This window comes from Rhinoraja longicauda, chromosome 10 (genome assembly GCF_053455715.1).
Source record: "Rhinoraja longicauda isolate Sanriku21f chromosome 10, sRhiLon1.1, whole genome shotgun sequence".
In the NCBI taxonomy this organism is placed as follows: Eukaryota; Metazoa; Chordata; class Chondrichthyes; order Rajiformes; family Arhynchobatidae; genus Rhinoraja; species Rhinoraja longicauda.
The window spans coordinates 5,109,088-5,123,265 of NC_135962.1; the positions used below are offsets into that span (position 1 = coordinate 5,109,088).

Here is a 14,178-nt window from a genome sequence, read left to right on the forward strand (position 1 = left end):
GGTCGCGTTCTGGAAATGAAGGAAGTCTATGACAGGAAGGTCAGTTTGAGAATGGAGAGGGGAGTTAAAATGGTTAGAATATTCTCCAGAGACGCTGCCTGACCCGCTGAGTTACTCCAGCAATTTGTGTGTTTTCTTCAGTAATCTTCAGATTCTCCTCCGTTGTTGCTGAGGTGTTGGCTCCCAATCTATACACTAAAACTCTTGTTTGTTTGTTTGTTTGTTCCTGAACTACAGCCAAAACGGTACACGATAGCGCGACAATTTAGGCCCATCTTACTCACCGTCGTCCCTTCGGTGCTAATGGAAGAGGTTTCATTGAAATCGGTGTGATGGTTTTTAAGTTATTCACATTTTAATGTTTAAATCTATCTCCGAGGGAGGGAGGGGGGAGGGAGGATAAGGGGGGGTTGAGGGGGATGGAGTGGGGGTGGAGTGGATGGGGAGGGGGAGGAGGGGGAGGGGGGAATGGGGAAGGGGAGGGGGGAATGGGAGATGGGGAGGGAGAATGGGGAAGGGGGAGGAGGGAATGGGGGAGGGGAGGGGGGAATGGGGGAGGGGAGGGGGTAATGGGGGAAGGGGAGGGGGGAATGGGAGAAGGGGAGGGGGGAATGGGGGGAGGGGAGGGGGGGAATGGGGAAGGGGAGGGGGGAATGGGGGAAGGGGAGGGGGGAATGGGGGAAGGGGAGGGGGGAATGGGAGAAGGGGAGGGGGGATGGGGGGAGGGGGAGGGGGGAATGGGGGAAGGGGAGGGGGGAATGGGAGAAGGGGGAGGGAGAATGGGGGGAGGGGGAGGGGGGAATGGGGGAGCAGGAGGGGGGGAATGGGGGAGGGGGGGAATGGGGGGAGGGGAGGGGGAATGGGGGAAGGGGAGGGGGGAATGGGGGAGAGGGGAATGGGGGAGGGGGAATGAGGGGTGGGAGAGGGGGGGAGGAGAGGGTGCTGCACCAATGCAGGAGAGGTTTGGACTCAACGGGTCTAGTTTATTATAAAATCACAAGAGACATGAACATCAGCAGTCCATTCTGGCCCACAGGCCGATGTCACTCTTCAACATGATCATGCGTGACCTCACTCAAAACTATTCTCCTGCTTAATCCAACCCAAAGTGATTTTGGTGTCGAGAAACCGATCGATCTCCACTTTAAATGCAATCAATGATGAGCTTATGAGCACACTGGAGTGGAGAACTTAAAAGATTCACCACTCTCTGAGTGAAGTAGTCTCTCCTCATTTCAGGCCTAAATGTACTAATTTCTCCAAATGACACATACAGAATTTAAGTGAAGATAGACACAAAAAGCTGGAGCAACTCAGCGAGTCAGACAGCATCACTGGAGAAAAGGAATAGATCACGTTCATAAGTGATAGGACAGGATTAGGCCATTCGGCCCATCAAGCCCACTCTGCCATTCAATCACGACCCGTCAGTCTGAAGAAGGGTCTCGACCCGAAACGTCTCCCATTCCTTCTCTCCTGAGATGCTGCCTGACCTGCTGAGTTACTCCAGCATTTTGTGAATAAATACCTTCAATCATGGCTGATCTATCTGCCCCTCCTAACCCCATTCTCCTGCCTTCTCCCCATAACCTCTGACACACGTACTAATCAAGAATCTATCTATCTCTGCCTTAAAAATATCAATTGACTTGGCCTCCACAGCCTTCTGTGGCAAAGAATTCCACAGATTCACCGCCCTCTGACTAAAGAAATTTCCACCTCATCTCCTTCCTAAAAGAACGTCCTTTAATTCTGAGGCTGTGACCTCTGGTCACGCTTCTTCGACCCGAAACGTCACCGATTCCTTCTCTCCAGAGATGCTGTCTCTGGAGATGCAGAGTTGCTCCAGCTTTTTGTGTCTATCTTCGGTTTGAACCAGCACCTGCAGTTCCTTCCTACACGTAGAATTGGAGTGAGTACCTGACACACTGTCAGAGGAACTTGCTCCACTGCCGCTGCCGCCTGGTCACCGAGTCTTGTCACTTCGCTGGCGTATGCTTCCATCTCCTCTGTGAGGCGCATGTGGCGCTGCAGGAGTGCCTCAGCACTGGCCTCATCCTTCCCACAGTCCGCAGTCTGCAGAAGAGGCTGCTTCTCCAGCAGCCAAGAATGGGCCTCACTGATATCTGCAAAATACTGAGAGAACGGAGATATCTGGTCACATTCAGGTGCAACAAATCCTTGCATGTACACAACTCACCCATCATAGCTCACAAATCTCACGGGCCTTCACAGTTACACTCCGGATGCAATATTCCAAAATCAATATGCCCCTAAGGTATAAAAGCTAACAATGCACGACATAAATGAATATCAGAATCAGAATAACCTTTATTGTCATCCAAAAAAACAAGTCTTTTGGACGAGATTTCGTCACCCGCAGTCCAACAGTAAGAGCAATAAAAATAAACAATTACACACGCAATCACAAACCAACACGAAACAAAATAAAGAAACATCCGTCACAGTGAGTCTCCTCCAGTCCCCTCCTCACTGTGATGGAAGGTCAGAATGTCTTTTCAAATCCCCTGCCGTCTTCTCCCGCGGTCAGGCTGTTGAACTTGCCATGTCCAGGCCCAAGTCTCTGGACAGATATTCCATATCACACTGAAAGGCCTCACAGGATTTTTCAAATTCATCTGCAAGGCTAGACCTGACTCGATTTACCATATAATATGCAAGACAGCACTTACGTAGAAACATAGAAACATAGAAAATAGGTGCAGGAGGAGGCCATTTGGCCCTTCGAGCCATTGTGATCATGGCTGATCATCCACGATCAGTAACCCATGCCTGCCTTCTCCCCAAGAATGCTAATTCTCTGAATGCATTCAAGAGAGGGCTAGATAGAGCTCTTAAGGATAGCGGAGTCAGGGGGTATGGGGAGAAGGCAGGAACGGGGTACTGATTGAGAATGATCAGCCATGATCACATTGAATGGCGGTGCTGGCTCGAAGGGCCGAATGGCCTCCTCCTGCACCTATTGTCTGTTGTCTATTGTCCTGTTATTCTGAAGCCTCTGGTCCTAAACTCACTGGCCTGGAAATTTATCAAAGACGACAAATCCTTTAAACCATCTACCTGATGCTGTGTATCCAATCCACCATTTCACACACTTCCTCCATAACCACATTATCAACGTCATTCCCTCTCTTTTGGGAGGACCCTGGCAAAATATTCATTAGGAACCTTATTCATTAGACAATAGGCAATAGACAATAGGTGCAGGAGTAGGCCATTCGGCCCTTCGAGCCAGCACCGCCATTCAATGTGATCATGGCTGATCATTCTCAATCAGTACCCCGTTCCTGCCTTCTCCGCATACCCCCTGACTCCGCTATCCTTAAGAGCTCTATCTAGCTCTCTCTTGAATTCATTCAGAGAATTGGCCTCCACTGCCTTCTGAGGCAGAGAATTCCACAGATTCACAACTCTCTGACTGGAAAAGTCTTTCCTCATCTCCGTTCTAAATGGCCTACCCCTTATTCTTAAACTGTGGCCCCTTGTTCTGGACTCCCCTCTCCCTTCCCTCTAGGAACCCTCTCCCTCCCCTCCACCTCCACTTCTAAGTTATCTTTTTGGTTCCTGCTATTCCCTTTGTTGTCTGCTTCCCAGGAACCATCCAGTCCACCAGGCTGTTATCTCACCTGCTTTATCGCCAGAGCAGCTTGGAGTCGTGTGCGTCGGTTCGACAGCTCGTCCTTTAAATGTTGCCATTGTTTCTGGAGGGTCGTCACCCATTTCCTCACGTCCCTCTCGTTGTTCAGATTTTCTTTGCACAACTCCTGGCTGTTTCTCACCACCGAGAAATAGATAGACTGGTGGGAGTTGCACTCGGCCTCCATCGCCTAGTGGGGAAACACGGCAACATGAGGTCATCAAAATCATGGCTGCAGTTGCACATCGATCGCACTCGGGCAGCACGGTGGCGCAGCGGTGGAGTTGCTGCCTTACAGCGAATGCAGCGCCGGAGACGCGGGTTCCATCCCGACCATGGGTGCTGTCTGTACGGAGTTTACACGTTCTCCCCGTGACCTGCGTGGGTTTTCTCCGAGATCTTCGGTTTCCTCCCACACTCCAAAGACGTACAGGTTTGTATGTTAATTGACTTGGTAAATGTAAACATTGTCCCGAGTGGGTGTGGGATAGTGTTAGTGTGCGGGGATTGCTGGTCGGCGCGGACCCGGTGGGCCTGTTTCCGCGTTGTATCTCTAAAGATCTAAACAATCCCTCCGTTCACTGGGAAACTAACATGCCAGGAATGAGTAGGTTAACCTATGATGAGCGTTTGTCGGCAATGGGCCTGTACTCGCTGGAGTTTAGAAGAATGAGGGGGGACCTCATTGAAACGTACAGAATAGTGAAAGGCTTGGATAGGGTGGATGTGGAGAGGATGTTTCCACCAGTGGGAGAGTCTGGGACTAGTTATAGCCTCAGAATTAAAGGACATTCTTCTGGGAAGGAGATGAGGAGAAATTTCTTCAGTCAGAGGGTGGTGAATCTGTGGAATTCTTTGCCACAGAAGGCTGTGGAGGCCAAGTCAATGGATACTTTTAAGACAGAGAAAGATGGATTCTTGATTAGTACGGGTGTCAGAGGTTATGGGGAGAAGGCAGGAGAATGGGGTTTGGAAGGAGAGATAGATCAGCCATGATTGAATGGCGGAGTAGACGATGGGCCAAATGGCCTAGTTATACTCCTATCCCTTATGACCTAATGGTCATTCCATTCTCGGGCACCAGTCACACCATCACATCCATTCCCATCCCTCTGCACTCTACACACAAGATCACCTATCAGATTCACTCAGCATTCCACCGGGTGGTGCCGCTCGATGGCGGCCTCGCCAACTGTCTGTCTCATCCTTTTGTTGTTTTCAGTCTGTTGTTAAATGGATGTTTTAGTGTATCTTTAGTTTTGTTTTATGTGGGGGGGTGTGGGGGAAACTTTAAAAAAATCTCTTTCCTCGACGGAGATGCGACTTTTTCCCGTGTCGTATCTCCGTCCACACTGCGGCCTAACGTCACGGAGCTGGCAGTCCCTTTGCTGGGGATCGACTTCGGGAGCTCCAACCGCGGGAGCCGGTGGACTTAACACCGTGGAGCTGGAGGTCCATTGGTTGGGGATTGACTTCGGGAGCTCCAACCACAGGAGCTTCAATCGCCCCAACATGGGAGCTTCGATCGGCAACTGCGGGAGCTTCGATCACCCCGACTGTGGATGGTTCGACTGCCCCGACCGCGGGAGAAAAGGAGGGAAGAAGATAATAAGTCATTGCCTTCCATCGCACCGCGCTGTGGTGGATGTTTATGTTAATTTCTATGTAGTTGTGGGTCTTGGTGCTTTTTTGGTACGACTGTATGGCAAATCAAATTCTTTGTATGTTTTTACATACTTGGCTAATAAATTAATTACAATTACATCTCAGGGCATGAGCTTCTCCAACACATCCACTAACTTCACACTGGGAACGTGGAGCTCCAGTATCCAAACCTACTGCACATTGAGGAGATGGTGGTGCAAGATCACATCTATTCACAGACTGATTTTAGTGTCACATTAATTTCACATTCAGGATGTCGGCGAGGCCACATTTAGGGTATTGCGTTCAGTTCTGGGCACCATCTTATAGGAAAGACGTTGTCGAGCTGGAAAGGGTGCAGAGAAGATTTACGAGGATGTTGCCAGGACTCGAGGGACTGAGCTACCGGGAGAGGTTGATTAGGCTGGGACTCTATTCCTTGGAGCGCAGGAGAATCTAAAAGAGGTGTATGAAGTCATGATAGGAATGGATCGGGTAGGACATAGGCACAAGGTGAAGGGGAAAAGATTTCATAGGATTCTGAGGAGTACATTTTTCACACAAAGGGTGGTGGGTGCATGGAACGAGCTGCCAGAGGAGGTAGTTGAGGCTGGGACTAACGCAACGTTTAAGAAACAGTTAAGACAGATACATGGATTGGACAGGTTTAGAGGGATATGGGCCAAATGCAGACAGGTGGGACTAGGGTAGATGAGATATGTTGGCCATTATGGGCGAGGTGGGCCAAAGGGCCTGTTTCCACACTGTATCAATCTATGACGAAGGCATTAACTCCTACATTCCCTCTATTAAGCGTACTCAGTGCGATTAACAACCTCATCACAGCTGCACATTCTGAGATTCGTGTACGTCATAGACAATAGACAATAGATGGCGGAGGAGGCCATTCGGCCCTTCGAGCCAGCACAGCCATTCAATGTGATCATGGCTGATCATTCTCAATCAGTACCCCGTTCCTGCCTTCTCCCCATACCACCTGACACCGCTATCCTTAAGAGCTCTGTCTAGCTCTCTCTTGAATGCATTCAGAGAATTGGCCTCCACTGCCTTCTGAGGCAGAGAATTCCACAGATTCACAACTCTCTGACTGAAAAAGTTTTTCCTCATCTCCGTTCTAAATGGCCTACCCCTTATTCTTAAACTGTGGCCCCTTGTTCTGGACTCCCCCAACATTGGGAACATGTTTCCCGCCTCTAACGTGTCTAACAGCCTCATACATCGTGATATGACGTTTGGTATCCGCATCTTTAGTTTAGGGATACAGCTCGGAAACAGGCCCTTCTGCACCGACCAGTGATCCCCGCACATTAACACTATCCTACACCCACTAGGGACAATGTTTACATTTACCAAGCCAATTAACCCACAAACCTGCACGTCTTTGGAGTGTGGGAGGAAACCCGAAGATCTCGGAGAAAACCCACGCAGGTCACGGGGAGAACGTACAAACTCCGTACAGACGGCGCCCGTAGTCGGGAGGGAACCCGGGTCTCCGGCGCTGCATTCGCTGCAAAGGCGGCAACTCTACCGCGGCACCACCGTGCCGGCCATGGGATCCCGGTGGTTACCTTGTGCTTTTGTGCTGACACGGCAATCTGGGTAATGTCTCGTCCCACGGTGGCCGTCCGCACCAGCTGCCATCTCTCGTAGACCCACGACTCCTCCTCCTCACAGTCTCGGAAAAACTCATACAGGTTCTGCCGCTGCTGCAGTTTGCAACGTCTGGATCAGCAAGAGAAATGAAATTGGCGTCAATAAGACCCAGGCCCTGCCTCCACGAAACGTTGTAAGGTGAGCGGTGGTATCTGTGGGAACAGGTCCCGGTCACTCTGAATTCCAGGAACTGATGGCAGTTACTGAGGAGGAGGACGGCACTGCAGATGCTGGTTTACACCAAAGATAGACACCCAATGCTGGAGTAACTCAGCGGGACAGGCAGCGTCTCTGGAGAGAAGGAATGGGAGACGTTTCGGGTCGAGACCTTTCTTCGGACTGAGAGTCAGGAGAGAGGGAGACACAGAGATATGGAAGTGTAAGGTGTGAAAACAAGACATCAAAGGGGATGCAGTTCAATGAAAATATAGAATAGATCATTGTTACCTAGTGGAAGATGACAATGGAGCATTCAAAGCTAAAATGTACTCAGCAGGACAGTCAGACTGGTTGGAAAACTAGGATGGGGGAGGGTTGGAGAGAGAGGGGAAGCAAGGGTTACTTGATGTTAGAGAAGTCAATATCATTTGCTTTGTTGTCACCTTCCGCCAGCTAACAATGAACTGTTCTACATTTTCCTTGAACCTCATCCCCTTTGATGTCTCGTTTTCACACCTTACCCTTCCACATCCCTCTCCCGACTCTCAGTCTGAAGAAGGTTCTCGACCCAAAATGTCACCCACTCATTCTATCCAGAGACGCTGCCTGCCCCGCTGAGTTACTCCAGCAATTTGTGTCTATCTTCGGCACTTACTAAGTACTGGATATCTGTGGGTTATAGAAACAATTCCCTTCACTATAAATCCTTCTGTGGGACCAAATAACAGTGAACGCCGATCACCGCAGGTCCTGATAATTGTGGCTCCTGAAGGCCACAGACCTCAGCAGCTACTGAAGCAGATACCTGCTGTGAGTCTCGGCAACATTGATCTCTGTGACTGTGGGTCGAGAAGATATGGATGCCAATAACAACAAGTCCTGGCCACCATGAGCTCGGGTCGAGTAGAAGCTAGTAACTTTACTGAGTACTAGTCCATTGCCGTTTGTCATCTACATCAATGACTTGGATGAGAATGCACGAGGCAAGATTTGTAAGTTTGCCAATGGCACTAAAATAGTTGGTATCATAGACACTGAAGATGGTTATCAAGAATAGCGTCTGGATCATGATCAGCTGGGCAAACGGACCCAGGAATTGTTAATGGAGTTTAATTCAGATACGTGTGAGGTGTTGCATTTTGGGAAGGACCTTCGCAATGCATGGACGTCACGGTGGCGCAGCGGTAGAGTTGCTGCCTTACAGTGAGTGCAGCGCCAGAGACCCAGGTTCGATCCCGACTACGGGCGCCATCTGTACAGGGTTTGTACATTCTCCCCGTGACCGCCTGAGCTTTCTCCGAGATCTTTGATTTCCTCCCACCCCAAAGACGTACAGGTTTGTAGGTTAATTGGCTCGGTGCAAGTGTGTGTAGGATAGTGTTAATGTGCGGGGATCGCTGGTCGGCGCGGACTCGGTGGGCCGAAGGGCCTGTTTCCGCGCTGTATCTCTGAACTAAACTAAACAAATATGAATGGTGGGGCTTCGAGGAGCGTTATAGATCAGAAGGAACGAGGAGTACAAATATATAGTTCCCTGAAAGTGGCGTCACAGAGATAGGGAGGTGAAGAAGGCTTTTGACAATTGGCCTTCATCAGTCAGGGTATCGGCTGTGGAATAAACTCAGTGGGTCAGGCAGCATCACTGGGGAACATGGATAGGTGACGTTTCAGGTTGGGACCTTCTTCAGACTCGTGAGGCCGCACTTAGGGTGTTCATATTCAGTTTTTGTCGCCCTGCTTTGGGAAAGATTTCTGAGGATGTTGCCAGGAATGGAGGTCCCGAGCTGAAGGGAGAGCCAGGACAGGCTAGGACAGTGTCCCGTGGGGTGCAGGAGGCTGAGGGGTGAGTAAAACCATGAGAGAAAAAGATAGGGTGAATGCCCAGAGCCTTTTTCCCAGGGTAGGGAGATCAAGAACTGGAGGTTATTGTTTAGTTGCGTTTGGTTGAGAGACACAACGTGGAAGCAGGCACTTCGGCCCACTGATTCTGCCGGCCTGCAAACACATGCACACTAGTTCTATCCTACACGCTTGGGACTATTTACAGAAGCTAACTGACTTACAAACTTGCACGTCTTTGGAATGTGGGAGGAAACCGGAGCACCCGGGGAAAACCCACGTGGTCACAGGGAGAGGGTACTAACTCCACGCAGACAGCACCTGCAGTCAGGATGGAACCTGGGTCCCTGGCGCTGGAAGACAGCGATTCCACCGCTGCACCACTGTGTCACCCCAAAGGGTTAAGGTGAGAGGGGAAAGAATGAATGGGAACCTGAGGGGCAACATTTATGGGTACACGGAATGGGCTGCCAGAGAAAGTAGTTGAGGCAGGCATAATAACAACATTTTGACAATTGGCTTTCATCAATAGACAATAGACAATAGACAATAGGTGCAGGAGGAGGCCATTCAGCCCTTCGAGCCAGCACCGCCATTCAATGCGATCATGGCTGATCACTCTCAATCAGTACCCCGTTCCTGCCTTCTCCCCATACCCCCTCACTCCGCTATCCTTGAGCTCTATCCAGCTCTCTCTTGAAAGCATCCAACGAACTGGCCTCCACTGCCTTCTGAGGCAGAGAATTCCACACCTTCACCACTCTCTGACTGAAAAAGTTCTTCCTCATCTCTGTTCTAAATGGCCTACCCCTTATTCTTAAACTGTGGCCCCTTGTTCTGGACTCCCCCAACATTGGGAACATGTTTCCTGCCTCTACTGTGTCCAATCCCCTAATTATCTTATATGTTTCAATAAGATCCCCCCTCATCCTTCTAAATTCCAGTGTATACAAATCAGTCAGGGTATATGTCAAAGACGTACAGGTATGTAGGTTAATTGACTGGGTAATATGTAAAAATTGTCCCTAGTGTGTGTAGGATAGTGTTAATGTGCGGGGATCACTGGGCGGCACGGACTCGATGGGCCGACGGGCCTGTTTCCGCGCTGTATCTCTAAATCTAAAAATCTAATTTTAAGAAACATTTGTACAGGTACGTCAATAGGAAAGGTTGAGTGGGACATGGGCCAAATGCAGGTAAAGGGGACAATCTTAGATGGGGCACCTTGATGAAGATGGACAAGCTGGGCTGAAGGGCCTGTTTCGGTGCTGTATTACACTAGACTATAATTCTGAGATGGTTTCTCAGAGCTGGGAACATTTGTTTGATGTAGGTCTTTTCCAACTAGGAGACGAAACAGACCAACAAGGCTTACGCCGGCCTTGACACTTGCAGTGTTTTCACCTGGGTGCTGACTAACCTGGCTCTGCTGCATTCCAGGAGATTGCTGTAGAGATCATTGAGTGCCTTCAGTTTCCTCTTGACAACGTCAGTCCTGAGTTCGCTGAACCTCCTGAGATCGTCAGCTCTATGGTTTATGTGCTTCAGGGTCTCTCCGTGAGACGAGATCTGAGACACGACCAGGTTGTGTTTCTGCGCCAGGTCCACTACATCAAAGAGGTGTTTGCCGTGATCATCTGAACACACCAGGGACTGTCGAGGTGAAGGTAGAGGCATGGAATAGAAGTGATCATTGAACCACTGGAGTTTTTTAATAATATTATCACAATGTTAACATATTCGCTGCTGCCTTACAGCGAAATCCTCTCTATTTTGAATTACCTTTCTCCCTTACTTCTTGCCTCCAGCTTGAAAATAAGATGATGAGCCTATCCAATAAGTTTGTGGCTCATAGACTCAGAGTCATAGAGTGATACAGTGTGGAAACAGGCCCTTCAGCCCAACTCGCCCACACCGGCCAACAATGTCCCAACTACCCTAGTCCCACGCCTGCGCTTGGTCCATAACAATAGACAATAGACAATAGGTGCAGGAGGAGGCCATTCGGCCCTTCGAGCCAGCACCGCCATTCAATGTGATCATGGCTGATCATTCTCAATCAGTACCCTGTTCCTGCCTTCTCCCCATACCCCCTGACTCTGCTATCCTTAAGAGCTCTATCTAGCTCTCTCTTGAACCCTCCAAACCTGTCCTATCCATGTACCTGTTCAACTGTTTCTTAAACGATGGGATAGTCCCAGCCTCAACTACCTCCTCTGGCAGCTTGTTCCATACACCCACCACCCTCTGTGTGAAAAAGTTACCCCTCAGATTCCTATTAAATCTTTTCCCCTTCACCTTGAACCTATGTCCTCTGGTCCTCGATTCCCCGACTCTGGGTAAAAGACTCTGTACATCTACCCGATCTATACCTCTCATGACTTTGTACACCTCATCTTGTCACTAAGCAATTTCCTATCTACCTTGTGCATTTCTTAATTTCCAGTGTGTCTAAAAATGTATTGTTATCAGGCTTGAATTTACTAAATTGTTGAACATCCAATTACGTTAGAAGATTCTAAAGATCTACAACCCTGAAGACATTTCTTCTTGAATTGAGTTTTTTGAGGAGGTGACAATGGAGGTTGATGAAGGTGGGGTTATGGAAACAACTCCTAACCATGTTATATGTTTCCACGAGAACACTCCTCAATTTTCTAAACAATAGAATTATCTGAACCTTCTCCCCTGTAAAGAATCTTCTTATTTTCTGGAATCGATTACACTTCCTCCAATTACAAGGTCGTAGAGCTTAAGTCCAGATAGCTGTGCGAGTCAGTGGGCTTATAGTGGATGACTGTCACTAATCTGTGTCCTTCTTCAGTCTGAAGAAGGGTCTCGACCTGAAACGTCACCCATTCCTTCTCTCCTGAGATGCTGCCCGACCTGCTGAGTTACTCTAGCATTTTGTGAATAAATCCTCCAAATACAAGTGTGACTTTGCTTCTAACCAGAACCCTGGTACTGTCGAAGTGGGTAAACCAAATTACAACAAGACTGGCTTATTCTTAAAATGCACGCGCATTGAAATAAATGCCAATGTATGAATTGTCTTCCAAAGAACTTGCTATCCCTAAATCACTGATGTCAAAAGATATCCAAAGTTTATTAGTGGAGTGCCCAAGGCAGGATCGGGAGTTTTAATGGAGCTGTAGAATTTAATACTTCTGCCTGCCTTGGTGGAACAACATTTGTTTAAGTGTGGCGGACTTGTCATTTTTACCACATTTTATCGTTTTCCTCTGAATTCACAGCCTTTTATCTATATACTAGAACTCACATTTGTTTGTTTGTTTGTTTGTTCCTGAACTACAGCCAAAACGGTGCGCGATAGCGCGACAATTTTAGGCCCACCTTACTCACCGTCGTCCCTTTGGTGCTAATGGAAGACGTTTCATTGAAATCGGTGTTATATTTTTTAAGTTATTCACATTTTTAAGTTTAAATCTATCTCCTAGGGAGGGAGGGGGGAGGGAGGAGGATAAGGGGGTTAAGGGGGATAGAGTGGGGGGAGAAGGGGAGGGGGAGGAGAGAGGGAGGGGGGAGTAGGAGGGAGGGGAGGAGGGAGGGGGGAGTAGGAGGGAGGGGGGAGTAGGAGGGAGGGGGGAGTAGGAGGGAGGGGGGAGTAGGAGGGAGGGGGGAGTAGGAGGGAGGGGGGAGTAGGAGGGGAGGGGAAGTAGGAGGGAGGGGGGAGTAGGAGGGAGGGGGGAGTAGGAGGGAGGGGGGAGTAGGAGGGGAGGGGAAGTAGGAGGGGAGAGGAGGAAGGTGGGGGGGAGGGGAGAAGGGAGGGGGAGGGGAGGGGAGGGGGAAGGAGGGAGGAGGGAGGGGCGAGGGTAGGGAGGAGGGGGAAGGGAGGAAGGGAGGAGGGGGAAGGGAGGAAGGGGGGGAGAGGGGAGGGGGAGGGGGAGAGGGGAGGGGAGGAGGGGAGGAGAGGGTGCTGCACTAATGCAGGAGAGGTTTGGGCCCAACGGGTCCACTTGGTCTAGTCGTTCCCTAAAACCCCTCAAATGAACAAACAAATTCAGAGCAAGAATAGGCCACTTGTCTCTTCGAGCTGAATAATAATATCTGGTTGATCAGATTGTATTGTCAATTCTGTATTCCTGTTTTTTGTAAGTAATTTTCACCACTTTATTAAGACTGCCCCCCACCCCCCCCCCCCCCCCGACCAGCGATCCCCGCCACACTAACACTATTCTACACACACTAGGGACAACTTACAATGATGTCAAGGCAATTAGCCTACAAACCTGTACGTCTTTGGAGTGTGGGAGGAAATCAGAGATCCACACAGGTCATGGGGTGCACGTACAAATTCCGTACAGACAGCACCCGTAGTCAGAGTAATGTAAGAAGATAACTGCAGATGCTGGTACAAATCGAAGGTATTCATTCACAAAATGCTGGAGTAATTCAGCAGGTCAGGCAGCATCTCAGGAGAGAAGGAATGGGTGACGTTTCGGGTCGAGACCCTTCTTCAGACTGATGTCAGGGGGGCGGGACAAAGGAAGGATATAGGTGGAGACAGGAAGATAGAGGGAGGTCTGGGAAGGGGAACAGAGGGGAAGAGAGGGACAGAGGAACTATCTAAAGTTGGAGAAGTCAATGTTCATACCGCTGGGCTGCAAACTGCCCAGGCGAAATATGAGGTGCTGTTCCTCCAATTTCCGGTGGGCCTCACTATGGCACTGGAGGAGGCCCATGACAGAAAGGTCAGACTGGGAGTGGGAGGGGGAGTTGAAGTGCTCGGCCACCGGGAGATCAGTTTGGTTGAGGCGGACTGAGCGCAGGTATTGAGCGAAACGATCGCCGAGCCTGCGTTTGGTTTCGCCGATGTAAAGAAGTTGACGTCTAGAACAGTGGATACAATAGATGAGGTTGGAGGAGGTGCAGGTGAACCTCTGTCTCACCTGGAAAGACTGTTTGGGTCCTTGGATGGAGTTGATGGGGGAGGTAAAGGGACAGGTGTTGCATCTCGTGCGGTTGCAGGGGAAAGTGCCCGGGGATGGGGTGGTTTGGGTAGGAAGGGACGAGTGGACCAGGGAGTTACGGAGGGAACGGTCTCTGCGGAACGCAGAGAGGGGAGGGGATGGGAAGATGTGGCCAGTGGTGGGGTCCGGTTGTAGGTGACGGAAATGTTGGTGTTGATGATATGTTGGATCCGCTGGCTGGTGGGGTGGAAGGTGAGAACGAGGAGGATTCTG

At 49.7% G+C, this 14,178-nt stretch overlaps 1 protein-coding gene across 1 annotated transcript in view; it reads right to left on the reverse strand.

Annotated features, from left to right (window-relative positions):
• sptbn5 (spectrin, beta, non-erythrocytic 5) overlaps positions 1 to 14,178 on the reverse strand; it is a 183,033-nt gene that overhangs the window by 146,282 nt on the left and 22,573 nt on the right. Inside the window, exons 8-11 of the mRNA XM_078406114.1 lie at positions 10,395 to 10,627; positions 6,892 to 7,045; positions 3,648 to 3,848; positions 1,921 to 2,136 (exon numbers count right to left, since the gene is read on the reverse strand). Coding sequence (XP_078262240.1) covers positions 1,921 to 2,136; positions 3,648 to 3,848; positions 6,892 to 7,045; positions 10,395 to 10,627 — 804 coding nt within the window. The remainder of the gene's footprint in view (positions 1 to 1,920; positions 2,137 to 3,647; positions 3,849 to 6,891; positions 7,046 to 10,394; positions 10,628 to 14,178) is intronic.